This window comes from Thunnus thynnus, chromosome 10 (genome assembly GCF_963924715.1).
Source record: "Thunnus thynnus chromosome 10, fThuThy2.1, whole genome shotgun sequence".
In the NCBI taxonomy this organism is placed as follows: Eukaryota; Metazoa; Chordata; class Actinopteri; order Scombriformes; family Scombridae; genus Thunnus; species Thunnus thynnus.
Genome location: NC_089526.1, coordinates 16,479,585 through 16,501,579, shown reverse-complemented (window position 1 = coordinate 16,501,579; position 21,995 = coordinate 16,479,585). Strand labels below are relative to the sequence as shown.

General features: G+C 39.4%; 1 protein-coding gene across 1 annotated transcript; it reads right to left on the bottom strand.

Moving 5' to 3' along the window:
• Nucleotides 1-22: 22 nt before the first annotated feature.
• On the bottom strand, nt 23-18,381 carry abcb4 (ATP-binding cassette, sub-family B (MDR/TAP), member 4). The gene is made up of 28 exons (XM_067601515.1): nt 18,250-18,381; nt 18,034-18,107; nt 17,782-17,869; nt 16,339-16,510; nt 16,190-16,238; nt 15,469-15,660; nt 14,929-15,100; nt 14,700-14,824; nt 13,600-13,771; nt 13,390-13,503; nt 11,399-11,509; nt 11,182-11,307; nt 10,779-10,982; nt 10,518-10,688; nt 9,009-9,170; nt 8,697-8,891; nt 8,344-8,490; nt 8,074-8,178; nt 7,784-7,861; nt 5,950-6,033; nt 5,604-5,807; nt 5,359-5,459; nt 5,072-5,212; nt 3,888-4,044; nt 3,593-3,790; nt 2,981-3,187; nt 2,260-2,406; nt 23-1,146 (listed from the first exon to the last, which is right to left on the bottom strand). Exons 2-28 carry the CDS (start codon nt 18,096-18,098, stop codon nt 940-942), a joined length of 3,894 nt encoding a protein of 1,297 aa, XP_067457616.1. The 5' UTR covers nt 18,099-18,107; nt 18,250-18,381; the 3' UTR covers nt 23-939.
• Between the last annotated feature and the right edge of the window lie 3,614 nt (nt 18,382-21,995).

Below are 21,995 nucleotides of genomic sequence, written 5' to 3'. Positions count from 1 at the left end.
TGATTTTGAAACGAGGCGATGGTTCAATAATTGAATATAAAACTTTAATAGTTACATATAAGCATATACTGCAAATAGGTTAGTAATTCTGTTCATTTCTTTGAAACAAAATAGGATTCTTAGTGATTGCAGCCAAAGTGCTGCTCAGCCTTGTGTACACAATATTTTCCTGGGTGAAACTGTTCAGGCACTTCTGCTTGATTATTAACTCAGACTGTAGAAAAAAAGTTAAGCTGTATCATCACAATCAATAAACACTTAACCTAGATCCAAACTATTGTAGAACACAACATATTCGTGATGATCCCAGTGTCCAGAGGTAATCCAGTGTATTTTTAATTTTAATTAATGTCCATTTGTCATAAGCATCTGGCACTTAACAGAAGGTGGCACCAGAAATCAACGACAGCTAAGGTTTGTTTCCATCAAGCGGCTCCACCTTAAGAGAACAAAGGACTGGCCATAAAGCTTTATGAGGTGCACACTTGAATGAATAATAAAAGAAGAAAAAAAAATGTGAGAGGGTACAATATGCATTTTTCACAGTGGATATTTTGACTTGTAGTAGGAAAAAGCACAGGTGTTACTCTTCACATCAACAATCAACCCTGAAGCCAAAGCAGCAACATTGAATTGAGCTATTATTGATTATTATTTACTCCTGTGCTTTTCCTCCTGTCACATGTCAAACTGCCTTCTGTGAAAACATTTGTAACTCACAGATATAACTGACGCGGCTAAAAAATCACTGAGTCAAATCTCTGAAGTCATAGTCGGTACATTCAATAAATAACCAACTGCTCCTCTGAAGCTGCTCAGTCTGATTATGTACAACTTTGAATATGAGGCAGGGAGTTGATGATAAAAAGGGTTTAGTCCAGCCGTTTGGAAACATGAAGTTGAAAAAACAATCAGTGTAGTATTGCTCCCCGTGTCCTCTCAATCCCTCTCGTGACCCATCTGTGTGTTGACCAGCATGGAGTAGATGCCTTTCTTAGCCAGCAGCTGTTGATGTGTCCCCTGTTCTACCACAACTCCTGCCTGGAAGACAGCGATGCGGTCTGCGTTTTGGATGGTGGACAGACGGTGAGCCACAACGATACACGTCCTGCCCCGGCTGGCTTGATCCAGCGCCTCCTGCACCACCTAGAGAGAGCGGAGGGGTGGGGGAGAACATGAAAACTAGTCAAATCTGGTGCTTTTCACAGTCAACCGCCATTCAAAAGAGGAACCTGATTCATTTTTCTTTGTGAGATTTTTATAGCATAGAAAGTAACATGTTAACTTAGTTTAAAACTATGTTCACTTGTAAAATACTTAAATGGTGTCTTATAATTATTACAAATGAGAATTTGTGTCTGTGAATAAACTGTATATGTTTATTCTTGTGCACATGTCTCTCTTTAAAAAGAGATCTAGATCTCAATGAGACTACCTGTTTAAATAAAGGATTAAATAAATACATAAAAATCCTCAATGGTCCTTTTAGTTGAAAAACGGGTTGATGACTGGACGCTTAACCCACCCACCCACAACAACCATCCCTCTTGTGTGGTTGGTGTGTTTAAATTGTTGTTAGACCCTTTAGATTAATTTGACCATGAAGTTTTAAAGATTTACTTCAGTGATGGCCAGACTGCCTTGAAGGTAACATATTTAGCACCCTGGTAGCTGAATGGTTATCATCTCTCTTCCCTTGTTTCCTGTCTGTCACTTCAATATCCAATAGAAAATGTAAAAAAAAAAAAATCTTAAAAAAAAAGAAAGTGTCATATTTTTAGCCTTGCTAGCAGCATGACTCTATAGCAGGGTTGGTTTGTCGCTCAGTCAGTCCTCCATTTTGGCCCAGATTGAATTTATTGTCTAAAATTATTGGACAAATTGCCATGAAATTTGGTGCAGACATTCATGATGCCCAGAGGATGAATCCCATTGACTCCACTGACTTTTTCTCCAGCGCCACCAGCAGGTCAAAGTTGTCACTTAGTCAGTGAAATATCTCAACATCTACAACATGGATAATTTTACAGATATTCATGATCCCTTCAGGAGTAATTTGAATAACTTTGGTGATCACTTAATTTTTTCTTTAGCACAACCATGAGATCAAAATTTTACTTTGTTTAATACTTTTGCGTATGATCAAAATACCTGCAACACTAATGGCATTCCCATGAGCCTCAGCTGTACTTTGTGTTTAGTGCTGCTAATTGGTAAATGTTAGCAATCTAACCTTCTAAAAAAGAGACACACACTCACCTTCTCACTCTCAGTGTCGAGTGCAGAGGTGGCCTCATCCAGCAGCAACAGTTTGGGGTTGCGGAGGATGGCTCGGGCTATGGCTATACGCTGCTTCTGACCACCTGACAACTGGGTCCCTTTATCACCTGCCTGAGTGTCATACCCCTGCTCATACAAACAGAGAGAGAAAGAGGGGGCACAAAATATTGTTATGTTACCAAAATAATGACAGAAGCAAACTGTAATCCACACACAGTCAACATTTTTTTTTACTGAGGTAACAGTTGGCAGCATGTTTTGTGGATTATCCATAATAAGTGGGACCCTGCTCCTGAAAAGAGAGATTTTTCAATGCTGTGAGCCTCACAAACAAAATGATATTCACCCTCATTGTACAGAGGTGAAGGCAGAAATCTCAAAGACAGATTTCTATAAACCTGGCCAGATAAAGCCAAGATTATCTGCATGACTAGAAACCAATAGAGGCATGTGGGGACAAATGTTTTTTGTAATTTTAGTGAATGATTCTCTCATTAACTCTGGAGAGTCAGAAACTGAAGTTATATAATCACTGGCACTCTGACAGACACCACATCCCACTTGGAGCAATTTATTTGTGTGACTAAGAGAGCCTTGAGATGCTGTAAAGATAATAATTGCTTGATATTAAAAAAAAAAAGAAATGGAGACATAAAAAACAACTGAATGAACTGAGCATGACTGAAACATCACGATATACCTGTGGCAGGTTTTCTATGAAGCTGTGAATGTTGGCCGCTTTAGCAGCCGCCTGTATCTCCTCCAGAGTTACAGTGCGGCTATTGTCTCCGTAGGCGATGTTTTCAGCTAAGGTGCAGTCAAACAGCACGGGCTCCTGAGATACAATGCCTATCTGGGATCTCAGCCAGTGGATGTTCAGCTGTTTTGCACTTATGCCGTCCAGCTCCTGAAGGAGAAAATGGTAGCAGAAATTATATTAGGAGGAGATGATGCCCAGTCGGTGGGGATTTAGATAAAAATGAATGTCTTGTTATAACAGAAGACTTGCAGAAGAGGGGCTTTGAAATAGTTGTGATAACATGTGAGACCAGGAGATAGCAATAAATATTATTTATTTTATGTCAGCAACAACAGCAATCCCATCAAGATAAAATGAGCAGTAATCTAGATGGAAACACACACGTTACATAATCCTCATAATGTCTCAAGGTCTCTGTCTCATCAGTACAGTGCTGTAAAGCAGCTATAAACACACAGGCCAGCTAACCATTAGCTAAATAACAGTGGGTGAAGAGGCACAAGTGTTATGAAGCCAGTGACATTGAGCGTGGGTGTGTGTTTGACTTCTCACCACTTTCCCATGCATGGGGTCGTAGAACCTCTCCAGAAGCTGGATGGTTGTGCTTTTTCCGCAGCCGCTGCTCCCCACCAAGGCCAGAGTCTCTCCCTTGCTCACCTTCAGGTTGAGCCCTCGGAGGATGGGTACTTCAGGGCGTGAAGGGTAGTTAAATTTAACACCCTCAAAACGCACGTTACCATCAAATTTGTCCTGGAGTTTTAAGAGAGGAGACAGAAAAATAATTTGTTGTTACCATGCATGTAAGAAGCTGTATTTTAAGTATTGTGTGCATTCTTGTGTTATGTACCGGTGACTGTCCCTCCTCTGAGAGATTATCAATGGCGGGCTCTCTGTTCATCAGCATCATGAGGTGGGAAGCTGACATTTTGGCCTTAGCGTAGTTGGGAGTGAAGGAGTTGGCCTCGCCGACGGCCATGGCACCGAACAGAACAGCTGAAATCACTCTGAAAGAAGAAGTCACATGAAAAATTAAATGGGCTCTCTTTTCTTTGCCTCCTGCACATTAGTTTCACATTTAAGAGTCAATTAAGTGTTACACGGGGTTACATAAGGCTGAGGTTACATGAACCTATGACATCTTAACATTTGTGTGTGTACAGCAGGTATCTGTGGATGTTCATGTGTGTCAACAGACCACCATTAAGCTATCATCCCTGACTTAAACACTTATATAAGTCAGTTCAGTGTGAAGTGAAATGATGAGTTGATGTGTTTACACCTTTAAATGCAATAAATGAACAAGTGTGTTCTGTTCAGCTCTCATGTTAAAGGTGCACGGCACATCATCATAATGTCATGTGTCAAATCTGTCTCATAGATGTATTTCTTCTGTTTATTAATTTTGTACAAATATTTCTAATTAAGTGGAAATGCATAGATAAAATAGCGACATTACATTCTCAATACCTCCCTTTAATGTTCCCTAAACTAGTGTGCATCATGTTGCATCATTACATAAACATGTCTAAACATGTCTACACACACACACACCCACACACACACACACACACACACACACACACACACAGGTGGAAAGGAGTTAATATTTCAGCGTTTTATATTTTTATGGTCCTTCAGAAGCTCAAGGTGGGATGAACTTTGGACTTCTTCTTTGTATAACAGGTAGAATATAAATGAAGGCAGTGGCTCCTCCCAACAACAACACTATGAAATACGTAAGCATCCTAAAGCACGTGTGTGTGTGTGTGTGTGTGTCTGCTGGATCACTACAGGTGCAGGTTTCTTGAGTGGCCATGTGCTCTGGGTCTTAGTGGCCTTTCACATGCCTCAGGCCTGGGTAATGATTACAGGCCATAGACTGTAAAAAGCCTCTCCTCCCAGCAGGAATTCTTTCTGATGTTTTCTGCTATAGTCTGTGAGTACACACAAACGTTTGGACACCTTCTCTATCTCCACACTTGATCTCCTGTATGAAGAGAGAAGATGAAGTTATGCTGTCACTTTACTCACAGGTATACCCCCTCAGCATCCATCCTTCCTTCCTTAATGAGCCAAGCTCCAAAGCGGAAACAGCCCGCATAGGCAAAGTAGATCATGGCCTGGGAGAAGGAGAAGGTAAAACCATACACATGGGCCTTTTTCTGAGAGTTCCTGTAGAGAGAGAGAGAGAGAGAGAGAAAAGATGGCATCAGAAAGAGCATTCCCCAAATTAAATTAAATAACATATGCAATCAATTTTGTTCATATATCACATGGAGATGAGGGATCTGTGGTTTAAATAATGTAACTTCACATACTTGTATGGCACATGGAGGTTTTCCTGATACAAAGACTCGAACTTGGGTTCTCTGGTGAGAGAGGCAACAGTGCGGATATTCTCGATGGCCTCTGTAGCAATCTGCGGAAACACACCATACAAACTGTACCATCTATACATCTACTATACATCACGTGGTTCAATGTATCAACAAAAGCTGCTCGCACTTATAGAATCATAAAAATGAACATGCTAAAGGCAAAGTACATGTAAGTAAGTCCTTACCTTTCCAGCCTTCTCCAGCTCCTTCTTGTCTTCGGCAGCGTGTCCGGCGAGCAACTGCATTTGCACAGATCCGGCCACCGCCATGATGGGCACCACAGACAGGATGAGCAGGGTCAGTTCCCATCCATACACAAAAGAGATGATAATACTGGTGCCCAGGTTGGCTATATTCTGGGCCAGTGTGGCCATGCGTACTCCTGTAGCCTGTAGCAGAGGTGAAAGATGTGAAGATGGCAGACAAAAAGATCTCCCATTTGTTTAGAGCTTTTGTTATGGCAAATTGCTTTGTGTGATGTGTATGTGCGTGTGATGTGATGTGATGTGTGTGACTGCTGTTGAGACTTACCCCTTGTACTTGTGCAGCGTCTGTAGCCAGTCTTGTAGTGAGTGCTCCGACGCTATTTTTGGGGTTATCAAACCAGCCAAGGTCCTACAAGAAAGGAAACGTTTTTGTTTGTTTCTTTCAAGAGTTAGATGAGAAGATCCACTCAAGTATGTCTTAAAAACACAGTCAGGCGTCCATATAAACACTGAAAGAGGTTTTCCTCGCTATAATCATTCCTCCTGTTCATACTGGCTATTAAAAGATCGCCTTTAAATATACTTTCAGTGTAAGTGATGGGGGACAAAATCCAGTTTGTCCACACAGTCATTTTGTGCAAAAATGCATTGCAAAGTTTATCTGAAGCTTATATGACGCTTCAGCAGTTTGAGTTACTCATATTGAGTGGATATCTGCCACATTTACAGTTTTACTTTCAGCATCAAATTCCCTCTTTTGTTTCCTCGGACAGTGTTTCTCTGTTGAGCTGTGAGGAAGTAAAATAACAAAAAGAAAGACTTTGGCACTAAAAAGCACAGAAGGAGGCTTGTGGGTTTTGGCCCCAATCACTTACACTGTAAGTGCATTATGAAGGAATCTTCTAATGGTCTGTATAAACAGGAGGAATGATTATGGCAAGAATAACCTATTTCAGTGTTCATATGGTCACCTGACTATGGTTTTAAGACAGACAGAAAAATTGTGAACCTATCTTTTAACTTCACACGAAGAAGAAATTGGGGGAAACAGTTAGCCAGGCTCTGTCAAAAGGTAAAATCTGTCCACCAGCACCTCTCAAAATCACTAATTAACACAGTATATCTTGTTTGCTTAATTTGTACAAAACCAAAGTGAAAAAACAACAATTTGGCATTTTAGGGTGAGGTTATGTGCTGAACTATTTCTTGGCTTTAAGTACTTGTTAAATAACCAACGGAAACTCCAGATAGTTACTGATCAAACTGCCAGAAGGGAACAACTGCAAGTCCAAGTCAGATTAATTTGGTCATTCCTTGTGGCAGTGAAAATTATGGTGCCATCATGAAACTAAAAATATTTTTAAAATTTTTCCTTTTAGTTTCTGATTTCTTTCCTCAAAGGAGAACATAGGACATGTTTTTTACAGAGCAGATATGTATGCTGCAGCAGACAAAATGCAATTTGATTTGAGTGCGACAGTGTTCTGACTTCTGTTGCATCAAAACCGTTTAGCTTGGAGGGGCAGCTTGGTCACTAGTATTCAACAAAATGTGAAATCTGAGGCTTAATGGGTTAAAATATTAGATAGTTAGCTTTCACTTTAGCTTATTCATAACACTTCACTTTAGCCCAATGAGCATGTGTTTGGGAGACTGTGGGACTGCAGAAGTAACAGTCTCCGTTCAGCAAGTGTTTTGATAAATTACTCATATTGCCTTTGCAAAGGTTTTGTTGTCCTTACAGCAACAGACAAGGTTGTCAGCTTGTGTAAACGTCTCCACACACACACACACACACACACACACACACACACACACACACACACACACACACACACACAGTTTGACTCTCTTCACTTTGGCTTCTGCTTTTCTTCCTGCTCTGTGTGTATTTGTGTTTGGTAGAGGGGCTCAGCCCGGCCTTCAGGCAAACACAGAGGAGAGGGCAGAGGAGAGATAAGAGAAGAGAGGCAAGACTGGACACGCAACCATCAGCTACAACAAAACTATATTTTCCACTCTGCTAATGTCAAACCCTGGTTTTCTTCAAGAATTGATAGAAGAACCGACCTTTAAAATCCTCTTTGTCTTTACTGATTTAGAACCGTTTCCCATTTAGAGCCCTGTCTTGATCTCTCATTTCAGTTAGTTGCACTTACCTGTCTCATCATGGACTTAAAGGCCCCAAGTCTCAGTTTCAGGGTCAGAAGCTCTCCAGATTTACCAAAACAGAAACCCTGTAAAAAGTTACAGACAGAGTTATGAGAAGATTGACATCAAACCCACAAACGAGAGGGGTATCAATCTTCTCATATAATACTCAGCAAGAAATATTTCCCAAAATGACAAAACATTTGTTTAAAGACAATGTACTCACCGGCGAAATTAATGTAAATCAACGCAATGTCTTTACAAATATAGTAATACTAACATGCATGTGTATGCATACCTGTAGAAACATGGTGACAAAAGTTACACCTCCAATTGCAGCAAACATGAGGGAAAAGAATTCAGACTTTTGCCGGACAATCTCTTGATTTGGCTCTGCAAACACCTGAGAGGATGGAAGAAAAAGCTAATTAGCTCTTTATATTCACTCTCATACATTTGACAAAAACTCTCTTGCAATGGTCATAGTTCAAATTCATTCACAACAAAATAAGTTCTCATGGCCATTTTTAGGACTCTTTGTGGTACTTCGACACTAGAAGTAACCTACAGCGATGATTTTGGAGAAGATGACCGCAAACAGAGGCTGCATCATTCCATTGATGATGGCACAAAAGGTCCCCAACGCCATATACGGCCACTCAGAGAGGTTGAGACGCATCACTTTGAGGAAAGACACTGGGGGAACATTTTCATCCTGCAGAAAGAAGGAGAAAGAGCTGAGTCACATCTACTTTCTCGCTTTACCTGTCTCCCTTTTTTCTTTGCGAAAAAATTCCTTCTGAACTGATCAACTGGTCAAGCAAGAAATTCTGTTATTGAAGAGGATTTCTGAGGCTACTTCAGATACAAATGTTGATGCCAACTGCATAAACCCCCAAAAGATGTCACACCACAGCTCACCTCCTCTGCCCTGTCCGTTACATCCCTCAACTTTTCTTTCTCCTCTCTTTCTCCCTCTGAGCCAGCAAAGGAGGAGCCTCTTGTGGACTTCCTCCTGTAAAGAGACGACTGAGAGAAGGACTTGACTGATGGGCTCTTTTCATCCTCAGCCTGCTCGTATTCAGACTCTTCCCCATCCTCGACTTGTTGAAAGGTCTGTAGTATAGAGAGACAAGATGGAAAACCACAGACCCAAACAATATCAAAGACCATTCTGAAAGTTTTCTGTTAGTCTAACCAAATGGTGTGTGGAAGTGTTTATGGGTATGTTACCTGCATGGTGACCAGTGTATAGTAGACACCTTGTTTTTCCATCAGTTGGCTGTGAGTCCCCAGCTCTATAACATCACCTTTGTGGAAGCCAGCAATGACGTCAGCATTTCTGATAGTTGAGAGGCGGTGGGCCACAACTATGGTGGTACGACCCAGTCGGACCTGCACACAAAGATATGTGTTATGAGTTTTTGTGTCTATGCCTACATTTACAAGAGGGAGATAAATGTGTATGTATGTACATACAATGTTTGCAATGTTAATGTCAAGTATGCAACAGTGCATAAGAGGCTGTATTTAGGCATAGCTAAATGCTAATGTCAGAATGCTAACATGGTGATGTTTAGCAGGTATAATGCTTACAATGCTCACCATCTTATTGTAAGTTAATGTGTTAGCCTGCTAACGTTTAGTGTGTTAGCTTGATAATGTTTGCTAATTAGCATGAAACAAAAAGTACAATTGAAGCTGATGGGAATGTGATTAGTTTTGCTAATATTTAGACATGAACCAGTGTACAGGACAAAGTCAAATTTTGATTTGCTGGTGCTGCTAGTGGAAAAGTCCGGGGATAACCAAAGGTATTAGGATTTATCCTCAGGGCTGCATGGATGTTTGTGCCAAATTTCATGGGTATCCAGCCAATATTTGTTGAGCTCAAGCCTCATGGAACAGCTCTGTCCGCTGGGGCAATTTTGCCATAGTGGCCACACTTGGTATTGCAGCACCATGTGATGCAAACTGACCCAAAAATGATTTTTTCCATATATTATCATTAGAAAGGGACTGGCTGCAAAACAGTAAATTTTTGCACCACAAACACAACAAAATAATCTTTTGTATAATCAGAATTTGGTCCATTAGGTCCAGTAGAATTTGGAAAATTTGAAGGAGGCACATGATTACATTATTGTATCCCATTCATGTATGCGGGGAGCCAACAGGGCGTCAGTCAGCTCGGCCAAGAGGATGTTTTTGACACAGATGCTCTCAACTGGATCTGCTGGAGAAGGACTTTAGCACGCAAGCTATATGGGCCCAAAAACCTGGCATGAGGCGTTTGTGCCCAGTGAACAACTTTCATAGGAATGAAAGGGACACCATCTTGGAACATAGTACTGTATCCAGTTTTTTATTAATGCTTTCATGGTTGAAACATTTTTCTGAAAAATAAAAATGTCAACCTGTTGGTGGCACTATAGCAAAGATAGAGGATCACCAAAGTTATTAGGATACATCTTCTGGGCACCATGAATATCTGCTCCCAGTTTCATGACAATCCGTCCAATAGTTGCTGAGATATTTCAGTCTGGAGTAAAATGGTGGGCGACCGACAGACAGACCAACACTGCCATCCCTACAAAGAGTAGTAAATGAAACTAATCTAATTTATCTAAAGATTGCATTTCCTTTACGTGGCAGCACAATTTCTGAATAAGTGTCAAAGTGAAAAGTTTAGCCCCCAAAGCTGTGTTCTGAATGAAGCAGAGCGTGTCTGTGTGTTTGTACCTTGTCGAGTGCAGCTTGCACAATGGTCTCGCTCTCAGCATCAAGAGCAGATGTTGCTTCATCCAACAGGAGGATTTTGGGGTTGCGGACCAGAGCTCGAGCAATCGCAATCCTCTGCTTCTGTCCACCGCTCATCTGAGTTCCTCGGTCTCCGACCAGTGTCTCAAACTTCTGCTCAACGAAAAGAGTCTTGTTATTAGCAAGTGGTGGACAGAGTTCTTTATAAGCAAAGAGAACAGGGAGTCATGAATGCAGTCATACATCAGGAAGATTCATGATGAAGTCGTAAGCGTTGGCCTCCTTGGCAGCTTGCTCAATCTCCTGCTGCGTCACATCAGGTCGGCCATATTTGATGTTCTCGGCAATGGTGGTGGCAAAGAGGATGGGCTCTTGACTAACCACTCCGATCATCTCTCTCAGGTAGCGGACGTTAAGAGAACGGATGTCATGAGTGTCAATTGATACCTACGAAGAGGGAGCCAAACAGACACAGCCATGCATATTTAAAACAACATCTCTTTTCTTGTTGTTAAAGGAATAGTTGTGAGAGTGTCTATTGTGTCCATTTACTGTAAAGCATCTCACCAATTGACAAAACCATTATACCAAACAACTATAGAGGAGCAAATATACTGACAAACTCAAGAGACTAGAAGTGACTTACTGATCCTTCCTGAGGATCGTAGAACCTCTGCAGCAGCTGGATCGTGGTGCTTTTACCACAGCCGCTGCTGCCCACTAAGGCAATGGTCTGTCCACTCTTCACACTCAGAGACATGTTATTTAAAATCTACAAATGATAACAATGTCAGTTATGAGTTACTGTTCAAAGTAAAACAAGATTGACAGAGTACAGTAAACGGTGTCAGTGGGGAACATACTTTGACGTCTGGCCTCGAGGGATAGTTGAAGTGGATGTTCCTGAACTCAATGTTTCCCTTGATTGAGTCAGGCTTGAAGCCGGCATCTGAATAGCTGTCGATGCACGGTTGCTGTTGAGACAAAGTTAACAATATTTCACTGACCTCTAAAAACTTAGCTCAATTTTGGTTTGTCGTTTGTCTACAGTGGGATAAAAACCCTGATTCTTATCATAACCTCAAACAGACAATGGGAGGAAGACTGTTAGCCCTGCAGGTTAGGGTGAGTGTATTTACAGTGACAAGGCTAATATTTATTTGTACAGGTCTTTGTTTCCACTGCTTCTCTCTATGTGCATTCACACACACACACAAACACACACACACACACACACACACACACACACACACACACACACACACACACACACAAACACACTTTCACTCTCTTTATTCTAGCTCTTGCTTTGCTGCTGACAAAGGTAGCAGTGTGTTGTTGGAGGATCGAGATTGTTTTATGTCCCTCTGTGAGGCCTCACCCTTTAGTATTTAAGACTAGAGAGTAAAGTTTACTTGTACGGCACCTTTCTAGCTCAGACGTCACAAAGAACTTCAAAGTAACAGACAAAGAAAGGACCTAATGGTTAAGATTCATACCAACTGCAACATCCACAGTTTGATTCCCAGCTGGGGGACCTTTGTTGCATGTCATACACCTCTCTCCCCTGCCTGTCTGTTTCCTCTCTGTCTACTCTGACTCTCAAATAAAGGCAAAAGACCAAAAAATATTATCTAGTACAGTGTTGACTGTTTGACAACTGGAATGAAAAAATATTTATTTGTTTGTATATTTATATATATTTATCTATTTTGTTGTAGCCTTTCCACTCCGTCTTATTCTTGTTTATTGTAATTGTGTTTGTCTTGTCTTGAGTTTTTAGGTCTTTATAAAAGCTTTAGCTTCGTAGCCCCACTGCACAAGTGTTTGTTCACTTTGAATTCAGGTAATGCTAAGTACATGTTGGTAAAAGTGTGTTTTTATAATATGTGAGGGTCCTTGTATACAAATCAAATCATAGTTTTTTTGTTTTTTTATGTGCAAAAAAAGACATAAAATAGAGATTCAATATAAAAATCTAAAACAAAATAGAAATAAAAATAAATAGTAAAAGTAACTGTAAAAGCTAATCTGAACTAGTGGGTCTTTAGCTGCTTTTTAAGGTGTCAACAGATCTTAAGTCCAGTGGAAGAGAGCTCCAAAGTTACAGTCATGACTATGAATGAACAGTCTGTTTTCATTTAAAGCCTGGAGTAAGGCACAACTCCTGACAGGAGATTTCACACTTTTTCAGTTTTGCTTGAGGTCGTGTGTATGCTAATTTGTTTTCATATGCAAATAAATGTGCTATTCAGCCCGTAGTTTTTAGAATGGAGTATCCTGTATCTGTGCTCAATCAACTCATTTGAATGTGTGTCATAGTGAAGGCTAACAGGCGTCTTATAAACCAAACACAGGCCCCCCGTACCAGAATAGCCAGAGACAACACTTTGAATCAAACCTTATGTGGTTTACTAGGACAAACCAGTTATGCTGCATGTTTCTGAGGATATATGGACCATCTTAAATTCCACTGAAGTCTCTGTATATGTGACAGGAGTGTGTGCAGTTTGTGGTGCAGTACGCATAATCTCACAGCTGTAGAGTTTAATAAGTTTTTGGTAAATTTCTTAAATTCACAAAACGTTCAGGAAAGGGAGAACCACAGCTGTGCCATATCAACCAGATGACCTGCAATTTCTTCATTCAAACAGCAGGTGCTCCAATTAGAGCAAATTCCAACATCTCATTACTGACTCCAGGTTGTCGACTGCATCAAAGCGGCTTCCCGGAGTGCCAGAGTACAGCAGTGCGTGTTCAGTGATTGAAACTGACAACTGTCCGGCAGCAAAGAAAATCTGCAGTGTTTTCTTTTGACATGTGTGCTCTGGGGAGAAAGTGTTGCATTCCTTACATTATCAATGATGCTATACACTTTATGTGCAGCTCCTCGGGCGCTGGCAAAGGACTGGATGTTGGGAGAGGTCTGTCCCATTGTGAACGCTCCAATAAGCACAACGAAGAACACCTTAAGACACACACATACATCACTGTTAGCTGCATCAAACTTCTATTTAAGGATCTCCCTAATGTTAAGAATTTCAGCCATAATGTCTCTACTCACGGTGAGTACAGTTCCAATGGTGTACTCCTTACTCATGATGAGTATACTGCCGTACCAGAAGGCAAGAGCATAGGACAGGTAGATCATGAGGAAGGTGAAGCCCATGGCGATGTTAGCAGAAATCGCCTTCTTTATTCCCATGTTCTTCGCATCCTCTAAGTTCTTATGATATCTGTGGTGCAGCACAAACACACAACAGATGTGAGAATGAGCACTGGTTCAATGGAAAGCAAAGAATCCAGAGGCTAAATGGGTAAATAGATCTTAACTGGAATTAGATTGCACTGACAACAGGGCCCTTTGGCATAAATAAATGTATTTTAGAGGACACTAATGAAATTATCTAATGGGTTTTATCCAGTTACAGCATTTCCAGGGACTGTTCCCTAAGACTTTGATCATTTTATAGCACGATATCCATTTACCCTGCACAAATGTTTGGCACAATGTCATAATTTAGAGATAATTTTATTGCATCACCTTCCAATAGTGATAATCAGTTATCAGGTAGGTGATGAAGAGTTCAGCAAAGAATAGTTTTAGCTGTGTGTGTTCAGACTCTGGTAGCTCCATATCAACCCAAAACCTGTTTCTCACATTAATAGAAAACATAAAACTGAAACAGTTTTTCAAATTTGCTTGCTTAGAAACTTTAACCATATTTTATCTCACCAACAGTATTTATTCACATATATTTACTGTTACATTGTTTTTAATCTGCCAACTTTTTATGTGTTGTATGTTTGTTTACCTTTTGTGAAGCACATTGTATTCAATCTTCTTGCATGAAATGTACTTTAAAAAGTTATCTTATTATCTAATTAATTAAATAATCATAGTACTAATAATAACATTGATTATGTACTATGCATAAATATAGTAAAATATACATACACATTTTAACCACAGATCTATTAATGACTATAACTCAAACATTGATTATTGTACTGGAATATTTTCCAAACAACTGAGGGAATCTATGCAATTATATCCACTCGACAGTATTTTGACTATCAGCAGAGAACTACCCAATCAAGTTTAATACAAAAATATGTGATAGCACAGAAGGAAACACATACTATATAACATACTGTACACACCTTTTAATCTCTCTGTCCTGACCACTGAAGGCGAACACTGTCCTGATGGCAGAGAGCACCTCTTCTGCTACAGCACCAGCTTTGGCGTAAGCAGTCTGCTCTTTGGCAGTGAAGTTGGTCAGCACCTATTGAGAAAAGGAGAATAATGTTAGTAAGACTCCCTGCAGGTGATAAACATCAAAACATATAGATAGCAAGATAAAGGCAGAACTTAAAAAGAGAAGCTTACTTTGCCGAAAATTGCGGCTGAAATGCCCAGCGCGGGACTGACGGCCAGGATGACAAGAGTGAGTTTCCAGCCTTTGACAAAGCCAATGATGAAGGATGTGATGAAGGTGGAGAAGGCCTGGATCAGCATCCCCACCTTGTCTCCAATACCCTCTTGAATCTTATAGACGTCACTGCTCGTGCAAATATAAAACACATACATGAATTATGTTGGAGATTAATACTTTAAGAAATCTTAAAGCAAAAAAAGGCCAAAAATGTGCTGTTTCTCTCATTTTTCTATGATAATAAACATCTTTCAGTTTCTGACTTTTGTTCAAACAAAAAAGCCATTTAAATATGTCAGCTTGGAATTTTTAATAGGCATTTTTCATTATTTGTTAGCATTTTATAGACCAATAAATTATTAATCGATATATCAAGAAAATAATCAGCAGTTTATGAAAAAATAAGGGTTGATACTAGTGGTAGAATCATTACATAGCATCATCTATATGTCAGTATTACACTGAACTGAGTGTCTGATTTATATGTTACCCACTCTGTGAGACGTGTGTTCAGCTCTCCTGTCTCATTGACATCGAACCAGCCGATGTCCTGCTGCATGATCCGGTGGAAGAACAGCTTGCGGATGCGTCTGACCTGCCGACCAGCTGCCAGAGCCCAGAAGGAAACCTGCATATAGGCTGCCACCAATACGACGAACCCCATGATGGAGTAATAGATGGCAAAGCTGGAATGGAGAAGAGGAGAGAAGTACTGTGACACTTATGGCTTTAAAGAGCAACTTGCAGGTTGGAGACTCAAGTGAATCAATGTGTAGGAAAGTGATGTAGGAACTAGATTTTCATAAATATGTACTTATATATGTCCACTACAGTGACTTCTGGAATCGTTTTTGTGAGAGAATTTTACTTTTGCATCTAAAAAAGGCCAAACCGGAAGTGACGTAACATGACACGTTGTTGAAAAAAAGCTGCTCAAAATGCTATAACTTTTCAGTCTTAATTTCTGCCTTTATGTCTCGTTAAACTAATAAAATCATACATTAACCTTTCCTAGGATAATGTTCATGATACAGAAACTGTAAATCCAATAAAAAAAATGCAACCTGCAAGTTGCTCTTTATAAAACTTTTGAAAACTAAAACTAAAACTAATTGGTTATGCTTGAAGAAAATTACATTATATTAAAGTTGTGTTTCTTAGTTCCTGAACGCAACAATAGCTTTCTCCTCTTACACTAATAATATTAAGTCTTACCTTTGCATGTCCTCTTGTAAGGTGCTGTTTGGATATGTGAAGGTGAAATCTGAAGAATGTAAAGTAACAAAACATTGTCACAAGGTGTTATATTGTTCTTAATTATTTATGTCAGGTATGTGTGCTCGTGCCTGTAACTGAAAACTCACTGGGGTTGGTGATGTTGGTGATGTTGATGTGAGACGTCATGGAGTCCTTTATAAAGCTGTCTGTCATGTCACCAAACACTATACACATGAGAGGAAGCACTGCCCCGTGGGCCACGGACATCACTGTCCCCATAAAGATCAACACAATGTCCTTGCCATCCGCAAACCTGAACTGCACTCATGTAAAAAGTGAGAGTGTGGAGAGAAGATAGAAAGCAGAAATCAGTATCTAGTATATCTTGTGGATGCTCTTGATAACTTGCTGGTTATATAAATTTCTTCAGGACGGGGAAAAACTTCAAACTGTACGAAGCAGCTATTATATTCTCACAGCAGGGGGACTACCGGAGTACACTCAAACAACAGGAGGATGTGCTGCACTCCCATCCTCCCCTCTGTGCTTCCCCTCTCACTTTACACACAAACCTTAGACACACTCACACCTGGCAGCTATACATGTCAGATCACACCACTCACAGTCTTACATCACCATCAATATCAGTCTCAATTAACCTCTATCTCTGTCTAATTTCAAAAACACTTAAAAAATCAATACCACTTTTCCTGTTTTCCATTCTTGTTACACACACACACACACACACACACACACACACAAACAAACAAAGTCTCCAGACACACTATGGCTATGGTTATCTGAGCAGGATAACATTTGTATTGCATTTTGTAGCAATGCAAACACAGAATTACAAAGAATTAGACTGAACAAATTGAAACAATAAACATTAAAGGACGGGTTCACAGTTTTCCATGTCTGTCTTAAAACAACAGTCAGGTGCCCAAATGACCATTAAAACAGGTTTTTCTTGCCGTAATCATTCCTCCTGGTCATACTGGCCGTTAGAAGACCTCTTCAGAATGTACTTACAATGTAAGTGATGGGGGCCAAAATCCACAGTGTGTCCACACAGCAAAAATGTATTTAAAAGTTTATTTAAAGCTAATATGAAGCTTCAGACTTCTAAATAAGTCAAATCAAGTCAATATATTTCAATGTTTAAGTCTTCTTAGTGCCGAAGTTCCTCTTTTTGTTACTAGACTTCCACTGCAGCTCAACAGGGAAACACGAAGAGAGAATTTGATGCTAAAAAGACTGTAAATGTGTCGGATATCCACATGATATGACTGACTCAGACTGCTGAAGACACAGTTAAGCTTCAGATAAACTTTTAAATATATTTTTGCACAAAATGACTATGTGGACACACTGTGGATTTTGGCCCTCATCACTTACATTGAAAGCACATTTGAAGGGGATCTTTTAACAGCCAGTATGAACAGGAGGAATTATTACAGCGAGGAAAACCTCTTTATGTAGGCACCTGAGAGACTTGAAAAATTGTGAACGTGTCCTTTAACTGCTTCAAAAGCACAATAATTACATAAACTGAGAGAGACAGTTCACAGTGTGATGAATGAACTTACCAGAGCAAGGGGGCCAACCATGGGTAACTTTGCCCCTTTTTCTTTCTTCTTCTCTCCAGTCTTTTTGTCATCCTCATCTTTGACCTCACTGAAGGAGTTAGATATTTAAAAAAAAAAAAAAAAAAGAAGAAGAAGAAGAAGAAGAAGAAGAAGAAGAAGAACATTTAAACGTTTAAAATAAAGTCAAGAAAATGAGAGAAGTTTTGAAATAATCTCTCAAATCTACTGAACTTGATTAGAGAAAGTCTTTACCGTAAACCCCCATTTTTATGGGGTTTGGCATTTGCCAACATTTCCATCTCTTCCTTTCCCTCCATGGCTGGGTCCTGTCAGAGTAAGAAGAAGAAATGAAATATAAACCTAATCAAATCATGATACAGCTGCCAGAGAATCACAGCTGCGGATAGAAAAAATGATAATTTATAGCGACGTCGCGCAACAATCTGACGGAATAAAAATAAATAAAACCTGAGTAGAGGTTTCTCTGCTGTTGTCCCTCCAGACCTGTCTCAGTCCTCCGGTCTATCGTTGACAGAGGTGGTGATCACACACACACACGCCTGGACCCTGGGCTGTCCCGGTCCTCCCTCCCTCCTCTCATCCCTCCTCCCTCCTTCCTCCTCACGTGGCTTTATGCTGCTGCAGGACTCGCAGGACGAGCCTCGATGGGAAATGAGAGTGACGACTCTCTCCGTCCGCACAGAAATCAACTGCAGATTTGACTTGTTGGTGGTTTATTCTGTTGTTTTTGATCCAGGCTGTCAGTTCGATAATCTGCTGTTTATTCTGGTCTCATAGGAAATCATTGACTAGCTCACTGTCTGTCAACAGCTGGCAGGGGCGTGGCTGACATTTACTTACAGGTGTTTAGTCAAAGCATGTTAATTAAATGAATAGTTGACAAATATATTTTAGTTGAGAAGACAGTCAACAGTCAGGTGCCCATATGAACACTGAAAGAGGTTTTCCACGCCGTAATCATTCCTCCTGTTCATACTGGCTGTTAAAAGATCCCCTTCAAATGTGCTTTAAATGTAAGTGATGGAGGACAAAATCCACAGTGTGTTCACACAGTCATTTTGTGCAAAAATATATTTAAAAGTCTGAGTTACTCATATCAAGTGGATATCTGCTACATTTAACATCAACATGTTGAGCTGCGGTGGAGGTATGGCAACAAAAAGAGGGACTTTGGCAGTAAAAAGACTAGAGCTGCAACAATTAGTCAATTAATCGATTAGTTGACAACTATCAAATTAACCATTTTGAGTAATTTGTTTATGAGAAAATATCCATATTCTCTGATTCCAGGTTCTTAAACGTGAATATTTTCTGTTTTTTTAAGTATTCAATGACAGTAAACTGAATATCTTTGACTGTGGACTGTTGGTCGGGATAATAAAAGATATTTTAAGTTGAATCTTGTGCTTTTGGAAACAGTGATCACCATTTTTCACCAGTTTCTGACATTTTATGGACCAAACGACTAATCTATTAATCAAGAAAATAATCGACAGATTAATCAATAATGAAAATAATCATTAGTTGCAGCCCTAAAAAAGACTAATGTTGAAAGATATCTACTTGATTTGACTAATTTGGACGTCTGAAGCTTCATATTAGCTTCAGCTAATCTTTTAAATACATTTTTGCACAGGCGGAGGCTTGTGGATTTTGACCCCCGTCACTTACATTGTAAATACATTATGAAGGGATCTTCTAATGGTCAGTATGAACAGAAGGATTATAGCAAGAAAAACCTGTTTCAATATTCATTTGGGCACCTGACTGTTGTTTTAAGACAGACTTGAAAAACTGTGACCCCGTCCTTTAACATAAATATTGGTCACAAAGGATAATAAGCCTGACTAGCTTTAGCTGGGCAATGGCCACCTGGGTCCCGTTCTTCATACATGGATAACTGGGTTATCTAGATCTGGATTTTCTGGTTCTTTGAAGCTTGCTTAAAATCCACCTGAAAATGTTGTCATAGCCACAAGTTGTTCAGCCCAAACCTGCTAAACTGCAGTCTTAGTCATTTTCAGATACAAATGTCTCTTGTTCTCAGATTGAAGAATGTTTACGTAATTATGATTGTTAGATGAGAACATGTAACTTATTAATAAATCATTATGATCTGTTGGTGTAATTATCACAGTTTTCATAATGAAGAGTTACTCATGTTTATACATAATAAAATAAAAACAAAATAACAGTATACGCTGAGCAAAAGACAAAAACTCATCTAAAAGATTCTGACTGTTGAAAGACCGGTGGAGCCAAAACATATAAATGATTTCAATGAGATTTTGTCATTTGAACTTATTTTGACAAATAAAGCTGCTTTACATGATGATAACGTCTAATTGTTTAACAGTGATGAACGTGTGGAAAGACTGCAGAGCACAATGTAGAACAAAATAACAGCAGGAACACACATAAAATCAAACTTATGTCCATTAATCTATTGTTCCAGGTTTCAAACACACCTAACTCATGACAGCAATGATCACATGATTGTGATCATCTTCAACTCTTTACTCATTTTGCCTTTGTAATTCAAGATAACTTCATCCAGAATTAACAAATCAATCCTCAAACTGCGTTCAAAGAACCAAATTAGCTGGATGAGAATTAACAGGATTATTTTAGCCTGATATCAGCACGTTAGCCTGAATTAGTTAAACCACATTTGTTTTTTTACCAATTAAACAAACAAGATATCATTTGTTAATTAGTGAGCTTTAGAGGTAATCGCTGGCAGATTTTGTTCAGCGCTGTTAGAGCCAGGTTAGCTGTTTCTCCGTGTTTCCCATCATTATGCTAAGCTAAGCTAAACTCAAATCAAATCTAAACAACTTTATTGTCCACCTTTGTTGCACAAAAATAGAAATTTGTCTTCAGCTTGCATGACAATCAACATCAGCTATCACATCATACGTCACAAAAACGATAAGTAAAAACATTTAGATGCACTGTGTTAGATGCAACTTTGTAAAAAAAAAAAAAGGAATAAATGACTAAAAATTATTTGAAATAAAGGATTACAGTTCCAGGTACATGATGTTTGATGATGATTAACTGATGGATGGTAAGTGGGAGGAATGAATAAGCAAACTGCATCCAGGCTCCACCTTCATATTAAATGGACAGAAGATAAAAGTTGTATCAATTTTCTCATCTAACTCTCAGCAAGTAAGCAAATAAATGTATTCCCCAAAATATCAACTATTGCTTAAATTAATGCAGAACACACAAACCCTAACCTGCCTCTGAAACCATGACAATCAAGAGTTTATAAAATCAAGCTTTCATATTTATGTAAAGTTCATTTTAATGTTTAAAGATGAGGATCAGCAGTTCCATAGTAGCAGCAGGTGAAAACCCTTTTCCACTAGTTATAGTTGTGCAAGCTACATAAAGTCTTTATAGAGTTAACAGCCCCTGAAAATCCTGTCTTTGCTCACCTCATGTTACTTCTCACCTTGCTCCAGTGGCGTACAGATGTACACAATGACCCCATGACATCACTGCTGGGTGTGGTGCATCAGATCATACTTTACATTTCTGACCACACCCAAACACAGTGGTGCTGGATAAGGGCAGCAAATCACTGACTCTCAGCCTGGTGATGAATTACTCTTTAAAGCCCAACCCACATGCAACATAACAGTTCTTTAACCAAACTTGTATCACTAAGAAAACAAATTTTAATAATCAAAAAACGTTGTTTAGCTTCTTGGATTGAATGGCTGACATATTCTGTTACAAAAGTATATATGTTGTATAAAGTATATATAAAATAGTACATGTAAATCTACTATTACTGTTACTATTCCTCCGGACTAATGTTGGCCCGGGACCCCCAGTGAGCAAGATATACCTTGGATGGAGTTTTTCATGTAAACGTCATTTTTACATCTGAGACTTTTGCAGAAATAAGCCACCTTTTCCCTCAACAATTCAAACTTTAAAAAACTCAGGATGTTTGACAAACTTTGGGACCCTTACACAGACTTTCTCTATCTTGTTGATAGAGTAAATATTTCTTCTGGTGTAGTCAACAACAGGTGTGACCCATTTCTACTGGTTCATCTCTTGAGGCAAATTAAGATTGCAACCAGATATGAAAACAACAAAGTAAGCCAACTGCCAGTTTGGGCCGAGGGATATTATTAGTAATATATTTACTTTATTTTTCATCTGCACATATT

Bases quoted from the DNA above. Each gene is read 5' to 3' on its own strand.
- abcb4 (XM_067601515.1), bottom strand. From the start codon at position 18,098: ATGGAGGGAAAGGAAGAGATGGAAATGTTGGCAAATGCCAAACCCCAT. The intron at 14,825-14,928 runs GTAAGCTTCTCT...TTTTCTCAATAG, and splicing joins CAGCCGCAATTTTCGGCAAA to GTGCTGACCAACTTCACTGC. The intron at 2,407-2,980 runs GTATATCGTGAT...TTGTATGAGCAG, and splicing joins TCATAGAAAACCTGCCACAG to GGGTATGACACTCAGGCAGG.